We start from the raw sequence: 19,991 nt of genomic DNA, 5'->3' as shown, positions 1-19,991 counted from the left end.
ATCAGCTTCCCTGCACGGGGATCCTGCATTGTACCAACCTTAGCCTAATGTAGACTCTCTACCTCACATTCCTGGCACCCATATTTTGGGAAGGCGGTGTCTGTTATGTTGCACACGCGTCACAGGACATCACTAGTTCTCACTTTTTTTCAAAGGACAACTATGTAAATCCTGGGGGCCCATTAAACCAGGTTATTTGTCTATCCTAATCTACGCTTATTTGTTTGATGTACGAACACACACACACTCCTGCACATGCTCCAACCACCTGAAGCTCACAGCTTTGATACCTTTATCAAGTCATGAACACACAGCACACATCGTTACCTGGGCGCTGCCACTATTGTTAGTGACTATGGCATGTATTGGTACAATGCCTTTTTTGTCAACGGATCCATCACTTAATCATTTGGTTTGTTGTTGCTTGCTGTAGCACTTCTGTGGCGGGACTCAACCTGCTGTTGTTTCCCTCATGCTTAATGTCCAGGGTGGGTAGGGTGAGTAGGGGGAGGTCGGGGAGCGCTTTTGGGTATGGGTTCCTTTCTTTTACCAGTTGTATTAATTGATATTATTTTGTACTTTGTTATTATCTGGCAACCTGTGTTCCTCTGGAAGACCCAACTTAAGTATAACCTAGGCGAGGCCTTCACCAAGATGGTCTTGGCCCTATACAGTGGCTCCTCTGTCAAAGTGAGATCAGGCGGCCTATTGTCCACAGCCTTTAATTTGGAAAGAGGCACTAGGCAAGGTTGCCCCCTATCCCGTCCCTTTTCATTCTGACCCTAGAGACCCTACTCCATAAGATCCGAACGAACCCCTCTATACCTGGATTTCCTTCAACAAAAACACAGGAAAGGAGCATGCATATGCCGACGATATTTTGAAGTGCTTGTTCTGCTGTCTGTTTCCAGTTCAGTTCACTTGAGCTTCAGTTCCTATTTATGTCAGTAACGCTTGTGTTCATTTGCCAAGTTGTTAGTCATTGTGGTCTGGGTGTTGAACATATTAATGCATTTGTTGTGCATGACAACTTTTGTCATTTGCTTCAGTGGATATCTTTAATTGGTGCATACCTTCAAGTCTTATATAATGATATTTGTCTACAATGCTGTACAATGTGGAGCCCTGAGAAATACATAGCCATGAGAAAGTCTTAGGAAGAGTGACCCAGATAAAGAAACATATTGGCTGGAATTCTAATGGAAAAGGGGTATTGAAAATAGTGTCTTGTATGAAATAAACAATTTCTGAATAGAATTTTAAGTTTTCTAATCAGCGTGCAAGCAGCTATATTTTTGTTAGTTTGGAATGTGTACAAGTTCTTGTATAGAAACCTTGTGAGTGACCAGTTTTCTCAAACGCTTAACTATGCTAAATATGAATGACTGTGAAAATAGATACTGATAAAATAAAGATACGGAGAGGCACAAGACAAGGGTGCCCTCTTTCCCCATTACTTTTTAACTTTTATATAGAGCCCCTAGCGTGCCTTCTAAGAAAGGAAGAGGGGATACTACCATTTAAACACCAAAGCTGGGGAAAAAAGTAGCATTATATGCAGATGATTTAATAATATTCACTAGTGATTTAACTATCTTTCTCCCCAAAGTACAAGAGATTATAGATCAGTTTGGGGAAGTCTCAGGATATCTGGTGAATCAATCAATATAAATCTGAAATCCTAGAGTGGAATAGCAACTCTGGAAACCCATTGGTGAAAGAAAGAATAAAATATCTAGGGATAGATCTTATAAAGGATATAGATGGAATAGCCAGCATGAACTTTGACAGTTTACAAAGATGCAAGGAAGCTTCTTAAAGCTTAAGCAGGTCTACAGCTGTCTTTTTTAGGGAGATCAAAAATTATTAAAATGATCATACTACCAAGGTTCACATATTTGTTTAGCTCTATCCCGTTAGACTTTAAGATAGAGGAGATAAAAAAATTACAAGGGGAGTTAACTAGATTTATCTGGGCCGCTAAGGGGTAAGAATTAGTTGGAAGAAATTAAGAAGGAATAAGGCGCAGGGTGGAATCATGAGTCCTGACATCCTCGAATATTGCAGAGCCTTCCAATTAAAAAATATAAGGAAACTACTAGTTAATTGGGAGTCATGGCCGGTATATATGAAAGCCTTAGTCGATTCAGCAGGAAATCACTTTCTTTATAAATTTGGTCATCATAAATACTTCAAGAAGATTAAACTAAAGACCTTGAGAGCCACGGAAACCTGGTATGGAGTAAGAACAACCTTAAAAATCCATTATTACAGCAAGCTTGCAGCAATCTGGGATCCCCAGGAACTCCTGAATGTCTAAAGGACAGATTGGTGAACCCTTTGAGAGAAAGGAACATCAATAACTGGAGACAGCTAATAGAAAACAACAGAATCATAGACTGGGAGATCCTAAATGAAAAGACCCAAGGTGCGATAGCAAGATTTAAATATTACCAACTCAATAGTTGGTTAAGAAACAAAAAGGAAGATCTACAAGGGGATGATAACATTGAGAAAAAGTTTTTTTAAAAAGGAAATCTCATTTTTGTACTGGGCGCCTGTACAAGCTGGTGAAACGGAATACAACGCTCTGAATGAAATCTGGGGAAAAGCCTTGCCAGAGCTAGATATACTCCAATATTGGCAAAGATCAATGGCAACCTGTTGGTGCATGGTAAAATCCGCTCCCCTGTGGAAAAACCACTTGTTTACAACACATATATCATACTGGAATCCGAAAAGGCTGACTAAGCTCAACAGTAATAAGGTAAAATGTTGCCCCAAATGCGGGAAGGAAAGAGCAGAGGATCTGCATATGTTCTGGTATTGTACACAGTTGGAGGCATTCTGGGGACAAATGGGTAAGACTCTATCCGAGATGTTGGAACAACATGTAGAGGTATGCGTGGAAGCAGTTATTTTTGGGATTAATCAACATAACTCAAATTACCCTAAAATGAATAAAGGCCAGGAAAATATTCTCTTCATATTAATATTGCTAGCCAGAAGAGAGAAAGGTATTAAATGGGTGAAAGATGTACCACCAACACATAATGAATGGTTGACTTCCATACACAGGGTGTACATGTTAGACAAAAAAGGGAAAAAGAGCAAGAGGTTTAAATTCTTGAGTATTTGGGAACGTTATAATCAAATGAACAACAGTATGTCCAATGATTAAGGCAATGGCAACAAAGACTTCAAGCTGGGCCTTGAACTGAGTAGTCATAATGACAAGCTCCCCATAACCACCAAACTTGTGCCTGGAAGCAGACAAAAAGGGGCCCTGATGGAAAAGGCTAGGTACAGTCTCCATTCATAAATGAATGCATCCGCCTTACTGGGAACAGATGGGTTAAGCGGCCCCCGACTCCTCCAACTCCTAAAACTTTGCTTGATGAGGAAAAAAAAATAGATACTGATGATTACTGATTATTATATAGGGACAGAGGGAGTCTACCAATAACACTTTACTCATATTTTTATATAAATGTTTCACCATTGGTTCGTTCAAGATGTTATTAAAGTTTAAGTCTCCTTAGCACAAACATGTTCCAGTGCATATGGTTGCTAACTGTGAGTCATAAAACTATCTTATTCCAGGTGTGATTAATATATATTTGAGGTTTCTTTTACTTTTGTATACTCTCAATGGTTTTAGTTGTATATACTCTGTACATTGGATCATTTCATAATAAGTTTTAGTGTTTATTAACATCTTTAATTCTTTAATCAGCTTGTTGAATATCAATTTAAGCCACTCATTGCTTGTGCTTGGTTGATTTCCAGTGTGTCTTGGTTTACCTGCACATACTTTTGTTGACCCATAACTATAAGTTTAAACCTTAACAATTCGCCACATATCAAGTTCTCTGTGAGACATTTAGGGTGAAAGCATGATGCATATGGGAAGCTATTACTATCACTGGGTTACATATACAAATCCATGTACAATTTATTGCCAGCTAGTGACCAGATAATGGAGTTCTGGATTACTCTTCTTTAACGTTAAACTTGACTGAAAGATAACAAATAATCCTTATATACCATTACTGCCTCTTTATTGCAAATCCAGATTCCTAGAACATCATCTATAAAATGCCACAACTTGGCAATTTTCATGTTGGATTCTATATTTTCTGTTATATGTTCTAGTTCAAAGATGTGCATGTGTAGATTTGCACCTGCAGATGCCATGTTGTTGCCCAGGACAGTGTCAACTGTTTATAGGTCAAAATGCACTCCACCTTCACTAGTCAACCCGTGAACCACACATCCCACACACATCATACATTCATAATGCATCTCTCAGATAGTATGGAGGCAAATTACACCAGTAATGGGAACTAGAAGAACTTTTCATGGGGAAAGCCCGTGCAGCCTATCCAGAAGGGTACAGTTAAAAAGGGAAAGGAAGAGGATACACAAGCTGGGATCTCTAGGATGGACATCAGAAGGCTAAGAAAATGGAGAACAGCATATAATCAAAGAGCAACCACCACCAGTCACTGTAAAGTTTGAGTAAGAGGAGGTAGCTACTCTCCCATAAGTTAAGCCAAAAAAGCTTGCTACAGCGGCCTGCACAGATTTCCAAAGCCATGAAATGGTCTTCATGCCAACACGGTAGGCGATGAAAGAGGTGAACTAATGATTAAGAGGTTAGAAGGTGAGTTTGGCAAAACAATGAGGGGCTCTTGGAGCAGTGTGAGTATTTGAAAGTAGACATGGGATTGGTGAGGACAATAGGCACTGGAGAGGAGACAGAGGAAGGAAATGTATGGTCATGTGGATGAGGAAGTGAATGGAAAGGGTGAGCTAGACTATAAGATAAAAGGTCATTAGGTAGCTAAAGATTATTTGTCAGATTTAATGGTTTGCCACAAAGAGAATTGGACATGAAGGTGTTGCTTGTGAGAGCATGTTCAGAGACGATTGCACTGAGTTGGGGATTTACCATGCGGTATTGATTAGTGGAAGCAGAGTGAAGAATTAGAGGATATCAAGGATAAGGACATGATTTTCGTAACAAAAACAGGGTATTGCAAGAGGCTGATATCGGGGGTATTGAATTGGGATGGAGGTATTTAATGATGTGGTAAAATGAGATAGAGATGAGTGTGTTGGGGCAGGAATGGTCAGGAGATTGTTATTAGTCATGCAATATATTTTCATTTCGTTATTTGCTACAGAATGTTTGAGGCAAGAAGCGTAGCAAGCTAAATACAGTGGCATAAAACTTGCAAGAATCAAAAAAAGTGGAATAAACCAAGGCAAACATGACAAATCACAATGGACAGATCATGTTTAGAAAGCAGATACCAACTGCAAAACATCAAATATAGCTCACAAGGAGAACAACCATAGAGAGTGACATGGTCTTTGCTTTCACTATTAAAAAGAAAACCAAGTTTCATAGTTGCACGTCTTGACATATGATGAAACACCCCTACTAGTATGCTTGGTTATGCTCAGATATCGTATTAAATTGGTTTGTGCAGAAAGTAAGTCCACGTATTATAAACACAGACTTTAGTGCAGGAGATAACTGACAGAGATTAAACAAAAGAACCTAGTACCCAACCTGCTCAGATCCTTCATCTCAAGTGTCAAGTTTGTGTCATTTCTTAAAACAATATTAATATATCAGTGTAGTTGCAATAATTCATAGAAGCTCAAAAAACAAGTCAGCCACCATATTCTTACCTTACCTCAAATGAGTATGCTTTTCCAATCCCATCTCCTGCTCCTGTAACAACTGCAAAAAAAAACAAAGAAAGTAAGGCGTTTTACAATTTTGAATTAGGATTTTGTATGTGAAAGCCACTAGTTATGGCTATGTTGTGTCTGATGTGCACCTCTCTCCCACCAAAGCCACTATCACTCGATTTCAAGGAAAGCTGAAGGAATCTTGAAGAATTACTATAAATATAGGAGATTTATATATGTAAATAATTTTCATATATTCAGAGAAGTTTTGACATATACAAGAACCTCTGATAAGCAAATGATTCCTTAAGTCCTCAGTAATATCATTTGACATGGACTAGTGGTATTAGTATTCCCCATCATTACAGATTGCACAGAGGGGGTATCCACCTTTCCTTGCACGTTGACACAGAAAAAGCAGCATAGGCCCGTGAATTGAGTCTCAAAGAACCCAAATCATTAAACATGCACACAATTGTGAATTTTAGATCTCTGTATGAGCGTTGACGATTTACACATTTTGTCTGATTTACAAAATCCAATTGGATTTACTTCCTGCTAATTGCACATGGTCTGATGGATTTCCCACATCGTAATTCAATAGCAGGAGTGCTACATATGTCCCACTACATATAGTTTACAAAGAACACTAGCACAGGAAAAACAACTCCAAAAATAATTTAAAAAGAAACGAAATGATAAAACTGAAAGCATAGTCGACTAGGTTGAAGGTGGGTGACCAACGAAATATTTTAAAAAGAAGCGGGGGCATAACAAAGATTTGAACTAGAAATTGAGTATATGCTATAAGGATTAAAGGGCCAGATGTTGCAAAAGGCGCTCACAATAAGAGGTTGCACACCTCGCACTTACATTTTGTGAAGAGTTGACCTGTGTACTAATAGGTCACAAAATATTCAATTGCATGGTGCTGAGTCCAAACTGAGGTTTTTTTTTATAAAAAGAGAAATGCTGGCCCTGCGATTTTTGATAGCTATATTTTGAGCAACAAACCAAATCCTTGTTATGATTTGTATGTTCGAATTTATTTAAACCATTTACTTTTTCATATAAATCTCATTAAGTTAAAGCATTGATTGCATGAGAAAAACACTACGTACATACAATTTATACAAAAACATTTGACAAAGAATTTTAACAAAAATACATAAATACATATGACAAAATGACATCCAATCATTTAGTGTACATAAATATACAAATACGGTCATACGAGAAGCATCAGTCGTTATGTAGTATTAAGCAATGAAGCTATTTGCAGTAAGGAAAAGAAAACAAAATGAATTGTAACAAATACAAATTTTCAATTGTCTGATAAATAAACTTGAATTCTTTCTGCTATTGCAAATTCCTTTCTGCTATTGCCGACGCGTTTCGAACTCGCTCTGGCATTTGGCAAGTTCTCATCAGGGCTTTCTCGTATTATTCTTCTGAAAATTATGTACAAAGAAAATGAGTGAGATTTTGCAATCCTCATTTTCGTCCCCTATATACATTGCCCCCTACCAAGACTTTCTAGAAAACGTGTACCTTTATTTTCAAGTTGGCAGCGGGTTTTCAATTTTCAAGAGATCTTATTCAATCAATGTAGATTCGGTTCTAGAAAATTACAACGAACCAAATTACAATATAGTAATGGTCAGGACAGCCTGCGCCTAGATGGCCAGAGGACAATCTTGGAAAATTACCTTCAAACCAGTAGTCTGCACTTCTGTTTGGTAAATATTTGAAACAGCCGTGCGTGGGACAAAAATCAGCTCCCACCCGCCAGCCGGCGGTGGACACGTCTTATTGCACCTACAAGGAGAGTTTAAAGTCACTCAACTATTCCAATCGGTTTTACAAACAGCGGTTAGAACGAGTAGAACGGGTAACAGAACCGGGTGCCTACCTTATTGTTGGCGCTTGGGCTGTTTAAATGCAGTTCCCCTGTTTTTCTAACTTCTAGCCGGTTTCAGTTCGTTTTTATGTTCGTTTTTATGTTCTAAAATGACAAACACGGACAGTGTGAGCCCGCTCCTGTGTCATGCGCGGTATCACTAAGCGTTACCTATCTTTGTGCTTACCTAAATGTTGGTGATCTTGAAGAAACACACGCTCCCAAGTGCACTCCAAACCAATCCAGGGAGTCACTCGTTTGACTAAGTCGCCATCTTAAAAAGCAGACATGTGATCGTCAATGCGTGTCACATGACTGTCACATGACTGTCAGGGCTATCCGGGCTTTATGGGAGTTGGAGTCCCATTTTGCATTCTGATGTTTTCCTAACTAAAAGTCTACATAAAAGGTTCAAACTGAGGTGGCATGCAGGGATTAAATTATAGATTGGGATTTGGCCCGAGTGATTGCCAGTGGCTGAGATTAATTCAAGCATTCCAACGATCATCTTGTTGTTGTTGCAGTTGCTGCCCTAAGTTCGCGTGTATGCCCAGATGTGGGTCCCTTGCTCACTGTACAACTGGACTCAAGCTGCACCTGGCTAATAATTGTTATTGTTATTGTTACTATGTGCTTGTATAGCGCCAACTCACCGGCAGGTCTCAAGGCGCTTTGACCATAATAACATAACAGCCTAATCAGCAGCCCAGAAAGAGGAGCAATATAATAAGCCCATAATAAGGGCAAAACCTGTCCTGGGATGCTAGCTTTCCAGCTCAGGAAGGACCTGACCTGGCAGTTTGAGCTGGACTGTCCCAACTGGGGCAGGGTCAAGCAGCGGTGGCTGGTGACGTTTGAAAGCGGTGGGGCATAAAAGTTCAGGAAGATTTCCCGGTGGCTAGCGAGCTTGACCGTCATAAGGAGGGCTCAGGGAGTTCTCCCCCCAACAAAATTTGAAAAAAAGAGTGTGTAAATGGTGCATTTTCAAGCATATTTGAGAAAGCAAGAAGTTTAATAAAGAAAATGTAAAAGTGTAGTTATGACATAAATACAGTGAGTTTATAGGATAATGACGTAGATTGCATCTTATTCAATATAATCACACAACTTCATAACAGACTTTGACATAACAATGCTGAGTACCATAGATATTTCTTTACTTATTGATATACCTTTACAAGTGAAATCTGAGAGATATAAGTTATTGTGATTTGTCCTACTGGACACATTGAGACAGCAAGGCATAGACACTGAAAGGCAGTAGGGTACCCTGCAAGGCACGGTAAGCCTCATTCAGGGGATGAAGAAATATGATCACATCACCCCCATTCCTGATGATGGAACTCTATTAGCTCACCTTGCTGGTCCACTACATCATCAAAATCAGCTGCACCATTTAGAAACATTGAAAACACAAGGCGGCAAACCACACAGCCAAAGAGGACATGTGGGAAGCCCTCGATGAGCAGCCCAAGCAAGACAACTGTATGCTTTTGTATATGTAAAAATTTATTTTCAATAAAAATATTTGAAATAAAAAAATAAATAAAAAAAAAAAGAAAATTATGCAGTTACATAAACTGCAGTGGGGTGCGTCCAGTTGCACAAGGGTGTCAAAAAGACAGACTTCCAAGGGGCCCAGATATCAGCCTGGCCTCGTCGCTAGTAACCTTCAGGTCACCCATTGGCACCAATCACTAATCCCTTCCCAACTACAGACCTAATCTAACCCAGCGCCTGTCTCACAGCTAAAGCGCTTTCTTCCACCCAGGAAAGCAAGCAGCATTTATAATTCACAGTACTTAAAAACAAACATGAGCAGAACAGCACTTAACCCAATTAATGTGTGATTCATGTGAATGACCCGTACACCTAACACCACCCACTTGCTTTCTTGAACTTCTTCTTGGTCGTGCCCTGTGACGAGTCTTTAGTGTCTGCTTGTAAAGGGAGTTACCCATCTTACTACACTTGGCATGGACTATTCACAGCGAGGTGACATTTGTTTACCGAGCCCTTTCCTTTCTGTTCTGAAAGAAATCCTTCCAAAGAACAGAGCCTGGTACTCTTTTTACACACAAGGCTGCGCTCGTGACAGCTGACACTCAAAGGCGTTTACACTGCACGTGTTAAGTTACTCACATGGCAACAGCATCCACCCCTGAGGTCATTTCAGGTCCTTTCTGTGTACACAGCACAGGAAGTGAGCGTGGTTAACTGTCAACTAGCTATGGTTGGAGTGCCATAGCTTTAACGTTTCAGCAGGCGGTGTGTTTGCACAGTCTCGAGGGGAAAACAACTCTCTACCTGTCTCCCGTGCGCTTTTCGGTCTCCATAACAGGAACCTGATCAGAAAGCGCTTTGAGTTTAGTTCTAGCTGCTGACATCTGCCTATGACCTGCAGGGCACGAGTTTCAAAAGTGTCAGGGTCAAATCTGATTTTAGCAGAGAGAGGTGAGAACCAAACCTTAGAGGAACAGAGCACCTACTGCCTGTAGGGGGAAGAGCGTGATTGGCTACCTGATGGTTACATGTCAAATGGGACACCAGGCTCAAGTCGTAACTGTTCATTTTGCAGTTCCAATGCAACATTAATACTCCAGAACACATTCCATACAGCATTCTTTAGTAAGCCCGAGTGCTATGAAAAAAACTCCACACAAAACGGAGTCGACTCACAGTAGGAAACAGACCAGGTGAAAAAGTCTGCAATCTTTTCACATTCGGTGTTCACCCCCTGGCCAGAATTGTTTAATGTAATATCAAATTTAAATCATTCCAATAGCCTGAAACTTGTGCCACCAACGTTTGCTTCTCTCAGGGTAAATGCGTCTGGCTGTTAGTAAGTAGTTTGGTCGTCGTGACCAATAGTGTAGATGGGCCCACTCGAGTCAATGCCACTCCAATCGTGATGGCTCAGAGTCAGGAGGACAAATGCGACTGGACTCTCCTCCAGCTTTGGCACAGCCTACAGCACGAGCTCCGGTCACAAATATGATTTCCGAATTGCTCGCCACCGTCGCTGAGAGGGGGAGAGTCAGCCCTGCCCAGCAATGGCAGAAATGGTCAATCACTGCTTGGCTTCATAATAAACCATTACAGGGATGGTCATGCTCTGATGGCAAGCAGAGCCTCCCACCTCTGCGGTGTCTAGTGCACAAACTGCACCAGGTTTATAAACCGCGTCTCAGCAAATCCAGACGCTGCTCCCTTTCTGTTACACAGCATGACAGCAGTGCCAGAATTGGTGTGAGCAGGCAAATTCACCACTCATTAGAAGACTGGGGGGGCAGCTTTTATCAACCCCCAGTCTCCTAATGTGTAGGTGGAGAGAGGCCTCTAGTGTGCATGTCAGGCTGGCCGAAGAAAGGCAGCCATACAACCTGACATGCGCACTAGATGTTGCACTGTCTGCCACCACCAGAGTAGTATTGTATCAGTCTACTGAAACCCGACCTCCTACAGAGTCGAACAGATAACGGCCATGGCTGAAGGCTGACTGCAGCAGGTGCGACAATAACATATTAATTTGCCAAGATAGTTGTTTTTATTATTATTGATTCACAAGAAATATGGGGGAAAAGGGGCCCAAAATATCAATAGGGCAACGTCCCAGTGCCCTAAGGCAGAAACCACCGCTGGGGTCAAAACTGATTTGTATATGGCTGAGTCCAAATTGAGGTGGCATGGTGGGCGAAAAACAATGGATTGGGATGCAGCCCGAGCGATTCCTTCCATCACCTTTTTGTTGTTGCAGTTTACAACCTAACTGCGACGATTATGCCCAGATGTGGGTACACAGTCACTATTATATTGGTCATGCCTTTTCTTCTGATAGCAATCACTTCCTAAAAATATTTAAATTACTATCACACATATTGCCAATGTTGGAACAAAAATAATGCATTCCAAACATTAAATTGTATACGTTTGTTTTGAGGGGTATTGTATTAAATTTCTATTGTCAGTTTACCTTTCATCCCTTGAAAACCCTTCACTGCCAACCTGTACAAAAACACAGGGCGCACAGATACATGGCAAATAATAAAAAGAACATTCAAGAGTTAATCAATATTCGATATGAGTAATTAATTGTATTCCAGATTGCTTCAAAAGTGTATGGAGTGCATTTTGTCTACAGAAAGATTTGTCCATGATGAGTAGATGGGCTAAATAATTCAAACAAGTTTTCAACATTAAGATTTTCTTTTGATAACAACGCAAAATATGCATTTATATGTGAACATGTATAGATCTGAGTCCATCTCCTCTTGGCAATGTTGCCACAGAGAGAGATCCATGTTCACAGTATAACTTAGATGTGCAAAATCCTCCTTCCAGAAATCAGACACATAATCACAATACTACCAAGACTGTCAGGACATCTGGGGCCTTATGAGAAGTAAACTATAAAGGCTATTTATGAGACACATTCAGTGTTGGTTAATTTACAAACTCTCACATCTCTCTCTCTCTCTCTCGCTCTCTCTCTCTCTCTCTCTCTCTCTCTCAAGCACTGGTTCTTAGATAATCCTAGGTTGTTGTTGGTGCCATTCAGAATCAGTGTTTCCATTGTCTTTTCCCTTTTTCCCATTTTCCTTGGGTTCCTAGCTGACATATTATTATTGAGTGCCTTGGTTGGAACAAGTGAATGATCAGACTGTCAGCTATATCTCTTTTGAGAAATGACTCTATTATATTCAAATCCCACCGTTTGCAGATTCCTTATTCTACACATTATTGATTCCGCCAATAATCAATTACCTGTCATGTGCAAGTCATCTCAAAGACCCAAACAGAACTTGACACCATTCAGCACAAGTACAAGCTTATTTGGATAAATCAGTTAATGATTGCTTCTAGGGAGACCACCAATGTTGCTCATGAGGAGTCTAGTACTGCCACAAAAGGCATGACCAATGGATCAGTCTGTAATTCGGGTCCTCATATTGAGAGAGTCCCAATTAATATCACACTACCCGATACATTTTCTGGTGAACAATGTTTGCTCTAAATCTCTTTTGCATAACGCCAACTAGAATTTCTAACAAAGGCAATTACCTTTCCTATGAATATTTTGAATATTTCATTTATTCTATCTTATTTTACAGTAGCTGTGTGAATATGGGTCACAATGCTTATCATAAATCCGAGCCTATGGTTAAACAATTGTGATAACATTTTTTTACAAGTCCAGGCAATGTTTGGTAAAAAAAAAAAGACATATGAGTTTTAACGCTTTAACAGGGTAAGCAAGATTTGGTCACCACTATTAGCTGCTTTCATCAAATCTCAGTTTACGCTCTTTTGGACAGATGAAGCAATGGCAGCTGCCTTCTATCAGGGATTAAAAGAATAATTGAAAGATTAATTATCCCTAGTTAACCATCCCATCACCAAAGTGGATTTCATTGATTTGACCCTTCAAATCGATGTGCCACAAGAGATTTGCAAAAATGACAAGGCCCTTAGAAATTGTAATGGAATATCTTCTGAAAAATTCTGACAGAAAACAGAACCTAACAATTTTGGAACACAAAAATATATTTGCCAATAGAAGAGAAATAATGGACATGGAGAGAACGACTTAAGAAATGCCCTGTGTTGCCAAGAGACAGGAAAGCTTGACCTTAATACGCAGAGGTTGAGAATGAAATTAGCAAATTCGTACGGCAACATGAAGGCACACTTTTACAAGGATGTTGTCTTCTCAACAGCAAAATTACCTTTGCAGATTTGCGCTGCAATTGATTCTTGATCTACTGGCTGCCTTACTGATATCCAATTTCAACAAAGGCATAATGTTATGGTGAAATATGAGGCCAAAGAGATTCTATGAATAGGCAGAACAGATCTTACATCAGACACTGTTTACAAAGAAGCAAATACAATATTCTCGTCTACCTAATCCAGCCACGAAGTCACTATTGTCTTTTATATCTCTGATGTAGCAGCTTTTTCAGTTATTCTAGGAACATTGTGGCGTTGGCAGCATAACCCAAAGGACTGATTGGGAACCATTATCAGTTTTTGTTCTCTGTATTGCAAACACAACAGTGTTCCTTAAAAGGATTTGAAAATTACTCTGAATCTCAACTGTATACTTGTACACAAGGCAATCAATACTCGAGCTACAAGTGAGAGTTCGGAGGAAACAAAACCCTGAGATCTATAAAGAATTCAGATGTTTTAGTAGAAAAATAATAGAGGCACCCATTCCTCATGAAAGACTATCAGGCACATGCATCAAGAAAGATTTTGCACATCCTTAATTGCAATAATTAAGGAATCGCAATTAAGGACTCTCAAAAGCCTATGCATGTAGGAATCGCTATTAAAATAGCGATTCCTAAACATTCCTTAATTCTGACTCGCAAATTGTGAGTCGCAATTAAGCAATGCCTTCCCCTTCATTCCTATGGGCCTAGAGGCCCATAGGAATGAATGGGAGATTGCATGCGCAATTTGTGACTAACAAAGAACACCCTGTTGCACCCCTGAAATTGCTCTGTGCACACATGTTGCGCACACACATGCCCCAAAGACATCTGTTTGTGTGTAACCTACAACTTTTTTCAAAGTTTTTGCAAATTACCATCAAGTTCAACTTCATGGTAATTTGCGCCCCCTAAGAGTGAAATCACTATTTTAAAGTGGTACTTGCATTGCATTTAAGGAATCGCAAATTGTGATTCCTTAAATGAAATCGCAATTTGAGAAATTGCAATTATTTGCGAATTCGCAAATTGCAAGTGCCTTGAACCTTGCTCCATCGCAATTGTCCTTTATGCGGGCACAAACGGCCGATTTTTGCAAATCGCACTGTTTGCGCTCGCAAAAATGGTTGATGCATGGGCCTGTAAGTCCTTTAACAAGTATTAAAATATCTGCAAAATACTTGAAAAAGAGGTTTATTTTTAGAGACCTCTGAGATACTTATCTGATCATTTACTTGAACAATATACTGATTTACTCCAAAGATATCCAGCAGTATCAAACTTATGTCTGGGAAGTACTGTAATGCTAAGGAAATATTCACTGTAAGCTAATGCAGAAATATGCATTTTAAAATGTTCAGGTTACCTTTTTGGGCGTTCAACTATCCATAGAAGGCTTAAGTAAAGAAAGTGTAAGTGTCAGAGTCATTCTATAAAGTAAGCTCCCAACATCGTTAAGGAAAAGACTTTTCCAGCATTGAGAGTCTGATCAAACTGCTCACAAAAAATCGGCTACCTTTTATATAGGGCAAGGAAAAGGAGGCCATCTTTCAGACCTTGAACGCAGTATTAACATTTGAACCATTCTTCTAAATGCTAATATGCAGCGGCCATTCGTCGTTGAAACCAATGCCTTAGTATTTGCAATTTGAGCTTTCTTGTTTAAGAGAGAACTTGAGACAACAATTGTGCAGCTGTACAGCTGATGGCATATTACACAAGTACACTTTCACTTCTGAATGCAAGTATACCATCTATGACAGAACATCTGGCAATTATAGAGGCTTTCACATTACTTGCAAGGAGTAACACATAACATCACAGTCTTGACAGACTATTCAAGACTGTACTATACTTGAGATTTATTAAATGTTTGAACGCAAGATATGCAACAAGGGCCTTGTTCTTCTCCCAATTCCAATAGAACGTTATCTACATGAGAAGAGTTAAGAAGGGTAAGGCCAACACATTGTCTAGACAAGGTGAAAAAAGATAATAACTTGAGTCTGTTCCTAAAATCTTATTGGCTACCACTCAAGTAAGAAACCATTTAGATCAATCTATAACCAAGTCCAATTCAGATATGGACAGATCAATGATGAACAAAAGCTAAAGAAAGGTCTGCAGGGATGAAGGAAGACAAAACACCTTTAAACTGGAATGATACCTTATATTTAGCTAATCGGGAGTTGCAATTACAGGTCATGAACTGGTGTAACAATTCTTCTATTGTAGGACACCCTGGACAAGGAAAGATCCAAGAGTTACTACTATAAGGTAGCTTTGGGTAGCCCTATATATACAGATCTGGCAAGGATAATATCAACCAATGTTTAGCTTAAACTGGTGCAATAACAGACAAATCAAACCTATGGCATTAATGCAACCTCTCCTGGTCCAGCCCGGACATAGTCGTTGATCTGTATGGATTTGGTTGAGGAATTACCATTGTCACAAGGGTTTATTTTTGTTGTTGGTGGATTATTACACTAACATCTCTGAGAGGATTACTATCAGCAGTGATACTAGCTCAAATATTCTTGGTCAACACCTTCACCTTTCATGGATTCCCCAATGTCATCATCAGTGACTGAGGAGCTAAATTAATTGACAATGTTTGGATGGACAGAATTAATGACAACCATGATTGGTAGACATTTTTGAGCTCCCAGGTATCATCCACAAATTGGTGGGCAGCAAGAAGACCTTCACAAAGTCATAGAACACTATATCTGGTGAGTTTTGATGCAGCATCAGAATGAATGAGCCACTTGCATTTTCATGACAGAGTTGAACTATAATAAATCTTTGCACTGATCAATGAGAACTTTTGCTTTCTATTGACCTTCTGTTATTTACCCCCTCCCTTTTCCTGCATGTTTTTCTCCTACCGCAGTTCTCTCGATCACACAGCTCCATTTACACATCAGCAACGTTAGAAGAAGGGTCCATCAGCACCTTCTTAAGCCAAAGGCAGAATAAGAGACAGTCTGAAATATTTACATCTGCCAGGATGCCACCCTAAGGGGCCGATTAGGATGGCGGTTTTTCCGCATCCTCCGGGCCGGCTGAAGTGTCCGCCGGCCTGGAGGATGCGGAAAAACCGCGGCGGAGACTCCAAAGACCCACCGCCAAATTAGGATGGCTGGTGGGTCTGGAATTCCGTCCGCCGCTTTTCCGCCGCGGTCGGCTTCCGACCGCGGCGGAAAAGCTATAACATGGCAGGCGGTGTCTATGAGACACCGTCCGCCATATTATGATGTTGGTGTAAATATGCTTTTCCACGGCGGCTTTTCCGCCATGGAAAAGCATACGGACATTCACTTTGGGGGCCCGTTGCGGGCCCCCTGGGTGAATGGGGGGTGGGGGGTGCACATGGGGGGTACCTATGGTACCCCCCTGCATTTGCGTACACAAAGCAGCAGGCACCGTGCGGTGCCTGCCGCTTTGTGCATGTAAATGCAACACATGCATTTTTAACATTGCGGCGGGTGCAGCTTGAAGCTGCACCCGCCGCAATGTTAAAAATAGAGGATGTGACCGCCACCCTGGCGGTCACATCCTAATTGCCATGGAGGGACCGCCGCTGCCCATGCGGACGGTCCCTCCTACTCAGGGGTGGCGGACGGACGCAAGTCCGTCCGCCATCCTAATCGGCCCCTAAGTTTGTTTCCAGATTTGTAGGTAACTTTCCTATTCTTAGATTAGTACAAGAATTTGTGTTGGAGCCTGAATTCCCTTGGACCTGAATAATACATTCCGTGTTCCATGTGTCCCATATGAAACCTGCAATTATTAAGAGAGGAATATCACCACATCCTCTGATGGCTCTCAAGAACATAGGGTGGAGGATACTCCTGATTCCCATATTCCTTTTGGTCAGCTCTACTTTTTAATACCATGGAAAGGATATGAGGTCTCAAAAAGATGCTGGGAGCTACCTCTTTTGTGCTTACACCATAATTTATATCTCGATGTTTTCAACAGTTTCAAAAGAAATGAGATCCCAGGAAGTTCCAAGGGGAGGAACTCTTTGGAAGGATGGGTGCTATCATGTACTTTTACCTAGGCATACAGAGTTTAGACGCTCATTTAAGTTCAAAAGAGGTCTAGCTTGGTGAGTACGGAGGACGGAAACACTGAACCTAGGTAGTTCTCACTTAAGGGTTGTGGACTCGACTTCTGGGGCTGTATGAGTCAGGGACTATAAAAGATAAGTGCAGGCAATGGGTTGATGTCTGGCACCTTCTCCTAGTTGTTACGCCTTACTTTGCTCCATCTGTTTGTTTCCTGGAATTTGCATTCCCCATCCCTGCTTATCATCTGAACCTTGTGGATTTATTGTATTTTTTTTCGTTGACCCTTTTATGCCTGTTAAGAAGTATGCTGCAGCTCTCCATCTCAACCGTATTATCAGTCATAACTTAAGATCCCAGAGGAGGGTTGTAAGAAACAACGCTTACAAGACAGAATGCTCGACTGATTGTAAAATGTGATACTGTACAGAAAGGCATGAAGTACCACGATCAGTTGTTCTTTTTGATGTGATATTACTATAGAGTAGCAACTAACTATGGTAGAATTACCTATCATTAGGGCAGCGCACCATCAAACTACCCCATGCCAGGCAGGGGTGATATATACATAGATAAATTATATATCAGGAAACATTTTTAAATTGCACTAATGTCATTTGCTCATCTCTTCTGCTTGACTGTATTAAAATGACGTGGCGTTTGCAGTTTTGTGTAGTTGTGTACAATTCAACATAAAAATTATGCACAGAATTGAATTTCACTATTGATGTATATGTATATTCTGTAATAGGCACCCCATTGAGCCATCATCCAAAGTCCTTCACGATACAACACAGGCTTACTTCCATGATGGCACCCATGGTTAACGACGTTATGCGGCATCATCTGCGGGTCCACGTATAGCTAAAAGCACCTCCTAACCGGTATAATGTCACTTTACCACAATGACATCACACTAGCGAGGCCTCATAATTGGCATTTGCCCAGGTAATTTCTAGCATTGGTGGGCTGTCGTCTCTCTGGCACTTCAATAAGCAATTAATCAGGGCATGTTAAATTAGTTTCAGTCCGAGATAGCCATTGTGCAAACAATGGTTCCTCCACGGCATTCACCACATACGAAGGTATGCGCCAGACCAGGATTCACTATGTAATTAATCTGTCCAACACTCACAGGGAGAGCTCTTTTCCACGTAGTATGCTAACCTACATATAACATTTAGACAGGACTTTCTTGCTTTAACGGTTTGGTTCAGATAATTGAGCACAGCTTTACACCACCTGACACCAAATAACATCATAAAATGCAATTACAATACAATACAATACAATACAATAATTAGGATAAGCAGGGCTGGCATCTGCTAATTCAAGCTGGCTTGCTTTTCCAGTTTGGTTCAGATGATTGAGCACAGATTTACACAACCGGACACCAAGTAACATAATTAGGATAAGCAGGGCTGGCATCTGCTAATTCAAGCTGGCTTGCTTTTCCAGTTTGGTTCAGATGATTGAGCACAGATTTACACAACCGGACACCAAGTAACATAATTAGGATAAGCAGGGCTGGCATCTGCTAATTCAAGCTGGCTTTCCTCTAATTTTGGTAAGATTGCAATTTTGGCTACTGCTCCTTCACCTTTATTAGAGTTCGGCTACAACACTCCAGATGTGGACGTCTAGGTCCAGTTTATTAGACAGAGCAGGTGAACATGGGTCAACATACAGAAAGTGGATGTACTGTCCTGACCCCTTAAGGCTAGAAGTTTCCATCCACCGGACCAAAGACGTAAGGGCAGGCATTTGGCTCCATGGACTGCCTGCAAAGAAATGCATGTAATTCATATGCCATGGGATAAGAATATAATGATGCAGCATTTATACCTAATAAACTGAGATATGGCTAAGAGGCCAGACGAGATGGAATGTTTCTCTGCAAGACTATAGATGTAATTGATTATAGACTTTGAAACACTTTTCAGACAGGACATATACTTGTCTATTGCTTTTAATTTGTGAAGAAGTTTTTTTTATTAACACAAACTTTATTCATTTTCAGGGTTTGCAAGTTCACATTAAAGTAGATAATAATTAATTTTGTTATAAAATGGTTAATGAGCAAGTGTTACAAGATTCATTGGATATATTTAACAGTACTTTAAGTCATTGCATCATATTACTAATAATGGTATTCATATTGATAGACTTACATACAGTTGTCAGGATATGTTTTCACATTAATAGAGTTATCCCCCCCTCTATACCCCTCCCATAAAAAAAAAACACCGTCCGTAAACTAATAAACAATGCCGCTATGGTCTGATCTCCCAAATCAAAGTTTACATCAATCTGGGATGCCATTGCTGGAACAGTGGAGTTGGAGGGGGGAGAGTGGAGGGGGGAGGGGGGAGTTTGGGGGGAGGAGATTGAGCGAACATGTCTTCTTTCTTAGAATATCGGTCACAAAACAAGAGGTCCACGCAAGGGCGGCACAAATATTCTTTTAGTCTTCAGGCTCATCTGCAGTATTTAATCTAAATTGTTCTATTAATTGGGCCCATTCCATGGAAATCATTTTTTTCCTCAGTCTCCTATACTCCTCGCACTGCAGCACCTCCCTTTCGGCAGTGG

The 19,991-nt window shown here is 40.5% G+C and overlaps 1 protein-coding gene across 4 annotated transcripts in view; it reads right to left on the bottom strand.

Annotated features, from left to right (window-relative positions):
• The window catches only part of HSD17B3 (hydroxysteroid 17-beta dehydrogenase 3), a 910,057-nt gene that overhangs the window by 719,304 nt on the left and 170,762 nt on the right, over positions 1-19,991 (bottom strand). For all 4 annotated transcript variants that reach the window (XM_078675687.1, XM_078675688.1, XM_078675690.1 and 1 more), the window contains exon 2: positions 5,709-5,755. In XM_078675687.1, the coding sequence (XP_078531813.1) occupies positions 5,709-5,755 (47 nt within the window). The remainder of the gene's footprint in view (positions 1-5,708; positions 5,756-19,991) is intronic.

Source organism: Lissotriton helveticus, chromosome 2_1 (assembly GCF_964261635.1).
Source record: "Lissotriton helveticus chromosome 2_1, aLisHel1.1, whole genome shotgun sequence".
Lineage (NCBI taxonomy): Eukaryota > Metazoa > Chordata > Amphibia > Caudata > Salamandridae > Lissotriton > Lissotriton helveticus.
The sequence above is the reverse complement of the archived record's forward strand: the minus strand, read 5'-3'. Positions and strand labels throughout refer to the sequence as shown.